The sequence below is a fragment of the Delphinapterus leucas genome, chromosome 2 (assembly GCF_059928025.1).
Source record: "Delphinapterus leucas isolate spDelLeu-1000000601 "Yukka" chromosome 2, BTC_Dleu_Yukka2, whole genome shotgun sequence".
NCBI lineage: Eukaryota > Metazoa > Chordata > Mammalia > Artiodactyla > Monodontidae > Delphinapterus > Delphinapterus leucas.
The window spans coordinates 152,295,283-152,302,071 of NC_143130.1; the positions used below are offsets into that span (position 1 = coordinate 152,295,283).

The window sequence follows — 6,789 nt, forward strand, 5'->3', positions numbered from 1 at the left end:
AACACTTAATCCTTCCTCCGCTTGCTGCTGATCACACGTGAGCTTCCTCAGGAAGCTCTGGGCCGTAAAAAGGGAGAATAAATAATTTTCTCTAAAACTGTGCATAGTTAGTATTTATAGACAAAAGAGAGAGTTCTTTGATTCCTTTAACCTAGTTTTGCAGTTTGTATTCCTTTTGGTGTTATAGGGGGCAGGGGAAGTTCTTAATTTTAAAGTGGATTTTACCAGAATTCTAAAATTAGGTCTTTTATTCTTTCATTATATCCTTCAGCCTATAATTGCCACAGAAGCTGCTTGTAGCTTTGCAAAATGAGTATTTAAACCATGGCTCTATCCCGGTATTGCTGAGCAAATCACCTCTGTGCCCTGAACCCCAGTTTCTCCATCTGCAGGGTTGAGTAACCAAGTAAAATTTAAACTCTTGTACTGCTGAATCCAATAAAAAATGAAATTCACCTGGCCTTGTAACTGCTGTTGAGCTGACAAATGAGCCCAGCTGGTAAAATTCTTATTGGCCAAGATTTCTGTTCTCATTTTCATCTGGAAAATTCCAAAAGACCTCACAAAATGCTCACATGAGGAGATACAAAAGAGGAACTACTGTGACCTGCATCCTCTTAAGGATGAGAAACCAAAAACCGTGCCCTAACTTTGGTGTATTTGCAGTAGGTAAACTGCTTCCAAGAAAAAGAGGGGTCAGTGCTCCCCAAGTAATCGAGGGTTGGGGTGAAGGCTGTGGAACTGCAGGACCCCAGAGTCAAAGAATGACTGGGACTCATTGGCTGCAAGTTAACCCTGACTGTGTGTCAACAGGAATAATACAAGGGTGCAGCAAAGCCCACAGGGTTCCAGCCACAGCGATGATGAGGCCCCGTCGACCTCCTCGAGCACAGCTGGCAGCTCTTCTGTGCCAGGTAAGGCAGCCTGCTGGACAGGGCTCCTCCGGCCCTGCCTGTGGGGAAAGATGAAACCTAGTTGTGCCTCGTCATCTAGTTATGTCTGTTCTGGCTGCCCTTCTCCTCAGTCCTGTGTGTCTTCACTTGTGTGTGGGTACACTCCATGTGTGCCATCAGCCCATTCCTGGCTTGGAGGAAATTCTGGGAGCAAATTGAAACAAGAACCGTGATCCTGAGGCAAACAGCTCCCCACAGGACTGAACTGGGCCCGGGATGGTGACTGGCAGTGCTAGCCCACCTCCTGCTGCTCAGGAAAGACCGGCAGCTGTGAGGGGTGGTAGGCAGGCCCCTGGGCTTCTCACTGGGTGGCTCGGTTCACGGTGTTTTAAGTTGGGTTTTATTTCTTTTGACTAAAGATCTACCAGGTTATTACTTTGACCCTGAAAAGAAACGCTACTTCCGCTTGCTCCCTGGACATAACAACTGCAACCCCCTCACGAAGGAGGGCATCCGGCAGAAGGAAATGGAGAGCAAAAGGCTGCAGCTGCTAGAGGAAGAGGACAAGCAGGGAAAGGTAGGCTCCACAGCCCCAGGAGCTGCCCTGTCCCCTCCACTCCTGCCAGCATCCACCCACTGCCACAAGGAGGTGCCAATTAAACGCCCCTGTAACCCTCAGCGTAGCGCACTTTAGGAGGGTGGCGTAGAATTTTCCCTGACAGGAACCTGATGAAGAGAATAAGAACAGGCAAGAAATCTCCTCCCACCACCACCCCCCTTTTCTTACTTGCTGGGTTTCATCAGGAATTCTTACATTCTGTCCTTCCCCAGGAGACTATTGGGTAGCAGCCCAATACAGCCTCTGTAACTGTGTATTTTAAATAGAAAACCAGAGTGTGTGGTTTGGATACGAGGGTTTCTGGTACCCCTTCTGGAGATGAGATGCCAGGACATTTCCGTGATCATGGGGACAATGGAATGGAAAGTCTGGGCCCCACAGTAACCGTAGGTCGAATGGAAAGGGTGTTACAGACCTGAGTGTCCAGTGCCATTCCTGTGCTCACTAGCTCAGTGGCCTCATCTCCTCAGGTATAAATTGATGGGGGACTTGGAGAGGTGCTGAGCAGACTTCCCATCTCACACATACTTCCTTGTGATAGGCTTTTCCTCTTTCCAAGGAAAGGAGACTAGAATCCTAAAAACATAGTTCTTTATACAATAACATAAAACTTCACTGAATCTTTCTCTCTTTTAGAAAACAGCCAGGTTGGGATTTAATGCATCTTCCTTACTACAAAAAAGCAAGCTGGGTTTTCTCAACGTCACCAGTTACTGCCGGTAAGATAACGCCTCTTTGTTTTCTTCATGAATGTTCTTTTCCTATTTCTTATTTCCATGATCCAAGAATTGTCAGGATAGAGCATGTAGCTGCTCCGTGAGGAGTGTTCACAGTTGAGGAGCTTCAGCTCGACAGCCTGCTTCTGCTGCTGAAATCAGCCCTGAGAGAATCATCCTTCCTTTAGAGCCAGGGAGAGAGGAGAGGGGATCTAGGCAGAGAAATTGGGCAGAAATTTCTCAAGATGGCTCCTCTTTGTTACTTGTAAATCATTTCTAGTTAAGTAGAAGGCCCTTTAACTTCATCCCATCAGCCTTCTGCCTCTTTTTCTCCTTCCAATGAGTTGTCACCAAAAAGGGAACGTTAAATGGATGTGTACTAAACTTTAAATACTGGTGATATCTGATACAGTTCTAACTAAAGCCCTGTGAGATAGGTTGACACTTTCCCCAGGTTCCAGAAGAAGAGACTGAGACTCAGAGTGGAATGATTTGCTCAAGGTAAAGCTAGAAAGTGGGGGGATCTGTCTGACTCCCCAGCCTGAGCTCCTAACCCCTGCATTCTGCTGCCTCCCACTCTACCTGGGCCAGTGAAGAAACAACATGGGTGTGGGTGGTCTACCCAGGGAGGCCCCCTCAGGGAAGGCCAGCCCTGCAGGCAGTGTCAGCCAGGGCAGGTAGGGGTGTGCTTGTCCTGTGTTTCTCTCCTTCTCAGAGGGAAAAGAGTTAAAGGTCTAGTTAGGAAGATCTGTTCTTCACCCTAAAACATGCTCGGTCTTTGGTGGAGAGGAAAAGGGGTAACCGGATGGGCAACTGCATGCCTGGCTCTTCATGAACTGTGTGCCCTTCAGCAGGTTGTTTCATTTCTCAGGCACATTCTCTTCATCTCAAGAGAACGAGTTGCACTAGATGATCCAATACAAGTCCTTCTAGTTCTGACTTTCTTTGACACCATGAATGAGCCACCCATCTCTTTGCTTTAGTTTTCCTAAGAGTTCTAAAATTGAGGTTCTTTGGGGCCTTGCTCAGCTCCATTGCTGAGATTTAATATGGAGAGAGAGCTGACGAGAGAAGGTGGTCTTCAGGGTGTGGGACAGAGCAGAACCCCTGCATCTTCATGGATATCTAGGTATGATGTCCATACCTCCCCTGCTTCCCTCTTTCTCCTCTGCAGTTTAGCCCATGAGCTGCGAGTGAGCTGCATGCAGAGGAAAAAGGTCCAAATTCAGAGCTCGGATCCCTCCGCTTTGGCAAGTGACCGATTTAACCTGATACTGGTGAGTGGGAGGGAGCCATCTGTAGGTTCCAGAGACATAGTTGCCATCCCCTGGACAATTCGTGGCTTTGCATTTGTTTTCATCAAGCCTGGCTGTGTAGAAGCCACTAGCCATGAAAGCAGGTTTTATGGTTTTAACAAGCACCTACCAGCTACCCATTGGCAGATGCCAAGCTGGCAAGACAGGCTGTGCTGTGACCATTGTCACCCCCACTACAGTTCTGTCATTTGACATTAGAGCTGGGGTCCACACACGCTGACAGAGGACCATCACAAAGTAACTTTCCCATGGGTATGTTGTGTACACAGTTGAAAAGTTACATGGAGGACCAGGGGCTTCTGATCCTTTCCATACTGGACAGGATTTGGTGGCCAGACCTGAAGCACCAGTGTCCTTCAGTAGCAACAGCGTATTAGTTTCTTGCTTTCTGTCCCTGACCTCAGTAACAGGGGCCTGCAGGCCATGTCTCTGGGCCTGCACATCCAGCACACCTCCACTGCATCATTTGCGAGGAGCAGAAAATGATCTCTCTGCTTCTGGTTTAGACCTGGACTAGAAGCCAGGGGGCAGAGAAATGTTGGCAGAGGATCAGAGGGTCCACTGCAAACAGAAGTAGCCAGACCTCTCAGCTGGACTGGCAACTCCTGGAGGCCTTCCTGGAGGCTGAGGGACAGCCAAGGAGAGTGAGAGAAGGACACAAAATAGAGAGCCTCAGCCTGGTGGTCTACTGACAGGACTGGAGGCTGAGGCTACGGAATTTACCCTTGAGGTCCTGCCCCAGGACCTCTACAACAGAGCCCTTCACGTAAGGACTGTCAGGGGCCAGGACTCATGTTTTCTCCTGTGTTTGGGGAACAGTTTGACCTGAATCAAGTAGAATACATTCTTGTGGTGGGTTCCCCTCAGGAGCCCCTTCCCTGGGGTTCTTCAGTAAACCGGGTGGGGACAGTGGAGATCACTGTGCACCTGCTGCTTAGCATGGCCTGAGCACCTGTTCTTCATACTTTGTGTGCTGGTGTTTGGAAGACCCTCCCCATGATCCAGAGTTACGAAGACTGGATGGCTGGTGTGACCCAGAGGGGTGGGAAGGGCAGTTTGTCACCCAGGGATCAGAGTTTTCAGATCTGACTCTAGTCACTGGTAATGATTCTTCAGGAATATAACTGTTCTTGCCAAGTAAACTTGCAAAGTGATTGTGTTTTCACCAGTACCCAAACCCATGTGTATTTGTGTATGTTATATTTATAAATATATTTTTAAAAACACATAAACATATAAAGGTTTTGCTTTGAAATAATTATTAACCATATTTTTTAAATGAAAACAGAAAATCTTAAAAATAACCCACATCCCAGTGCCATCTTTCCTATTGTAATTTTTTCCCCCATGCGATGCCTTTCTTTTTACTAGGTGATAATCACAATGCTTATGTAATAGGAATACAATTTTGCTTTCTTCTTTTATCCCTTGGCAGTTATAATTAGCATTTTCCACATTTCTGTGTGGCTTTCATGATGGCCACATGCTCTGTCATCATGTGTCTCATCTAAACTCCTCTGGGTGGACGTTAGGACTCTCCCAAACCCAGCTCTGAGAGGGGTCACTGTGCAGACTGGCCGTGCCCCCTCACTGCCTTTTTTGCTCCTGAACTGTGAGACCAGATGCCTGTCAGCTTTGCCCAGTGATGGCTACACCAAGTAGGGGCAAGTCAGGTCATTCCGCACTTCCTCATGGGCGAGAACCCTCACCTGGTGAAAACACACAAGAGCGTGGGAGCTAGGTAGATGGTCTTTCGGCAGACCGCGTGGCTCAGCCTGGGAGGCCACCCACAGTCCACCTCCCTTCTCCAGGCGGATACCAACAGTGACCGGCTCTTCACTGTGAACGATGTCAAAGTCGGGGGCTCCAAGTATGGCATCATCAACCTGCGTGGCCTGAAGACCCCCACGCTCAGGGTGCACATGCATGAAAACCTCTACTTCACCAACCGGAAGGTACGCTGCGCTTCCCTTTAGCCATGGCAGCCTGCTCTGCCATTGGATCCAGGGCACTGCAGTAATTGGCCAAATTCAGAGTAGAGGAGAGAGCTTTGTGAAGAAGGCAGGGCTCGGTTACCTCATTTTCTCAAGGGAAAAAATGGAGTTTTAGATCCTGAGGACTCATAGGGGAAGAAAAGGGCCTCATTAGTTTCTCGTCTTGGAAGAGAAATGAATTTACATGGGGGAGGACTTGAAGCAGTGTTGCTTTAATTAAACTGTTGCAGGGACTTCCCTCCAGGAGGGTTAAGTTGATCCAAAGGAGCCGATGCTAAAGCACAGAGTTCCTGGGAGGCGGGCCACAGAGGTCTGGGTGGAGGGTCCTCCCAATGTATCAGAACATTATGTCAATCTCCCAGTCAGTCGTAGCCAGCACTGAAGTTTATGTAAATGTAAGGAGCCTGCTATCTAGGGGGCAACTTTTAACATTGCAGTGGGTGATGGCTGCATCTGTAAGAAGCTGTGATTTTCTGTTCTGTTGAGACATGAGCCACAAGATGGACACAGGTTGAAAATGGTTTCTGGGTGAAGTGAGATCCGTTGCAGAGAATTCATCCCTGGCCTATACCAGAGGGTATACCAGATGGCTCATTGTGATGCCCATGCTATACTGATGATAAAGGACTGAGGCCTGGGGGTTACTTCTTCCCTTTCCCCTCAAGGTTCTGCACGGTGGGGCAGGGAGCTTCCTTGTTCTCAGAATGCTCGTTCCAGTCCCTGTTCGAGGAGTGAGACCTGAAGAAAGCAGTCAGTCACATTACTGTTCTATAAGAAAGTATTTGTCTGTTTCTCTCCATAAGTTGGCATCAAACCAATCTTTCCATCTGGCTGTGTGTTTCCTCACCAGGTGAACGCTGTGAGCTGGGCCTCGCTGAATCACCTGGATTCCCACATTCTGTATCTTTTGGCAGGTGAAGAGGTTTGGTGGGCCGGCCATGCCCTGATGTAGACCAGGGCATCTGTGGGGTTTGTGAGATGGTGTTTTAGTGTCCAGAGGTCTAGGCCATTCTGCATGAATGTCTCACCTTGTAGGAAAGAGCAATGCATCCGCTAGAAAACAAGGATTCCCATGGAGCACAGAGAAGTAGCTGAGGTCCTGGAATGACATCAGTGTTACCAGGTGCCAGACACTGTTCTGGAACTTGAGAGTTGGTGCTTTAGCAGAGGAACAAAGCAGAAAGGAACAGTAAAGCCTTGAAAAGGAACCCCAGATCCTCCTGAGGCAGAGGAGGAGGGGCCTCCCAAGGC

General features: G+C 48.4%; 1 protein-coding gene across 6 annotated transcripts in view; it reads left to right on the forward strand.

The window, feature by feature from the left end:
• The window catches only part of DCAF4 (DDB1 and CUL4 associated factor 4), a 41,927-nt gene that overhangs the window by 12,304 nt on the left and 22,834 nt on the right, over nucleotides 1-6,789 (forward strand). For 5 of the 6 annotated variants that reach the window (XR_002643544.2, XM_022566542.2, XM_022566545.2 and 2 more), the window contains exons 3-8: nucleotides 814-914; nucleotides 1,313-1,470; nucleotides 2,149-2,231; nucleotides 3,403-3,505; nucleotides 5,356-5,499; nucleotides 6,389-6,438. Coding sequence is in view for 5 of the 6 variants with exons in the window: in XM_022566542.2 (XP_022422250.1) it covers nucleotides 814-914; nucleotides 1,313-1,470; nucleotides 2,149-2,231; nucleotides 3,403-3,505; nucleotides 5,356-5,499; nucleotides 6,389-6,438 (639 nt within the window). In the remaining variant the exon portion in view is untranslated. Of the gene's footprint in view, nucleotides 1-813; nucleotides 915-1,312; nucleotides 1,471-2,148; nucleotides 2,232-3,402; nucleotides 3,506-5,355; nucleotides 5,500-6,388; nucleotides 6,453-6,789 lie in introns of all 6 variants that reach the window. The other variant, XM_022566547.2, reaches the window with a different exon arrangement.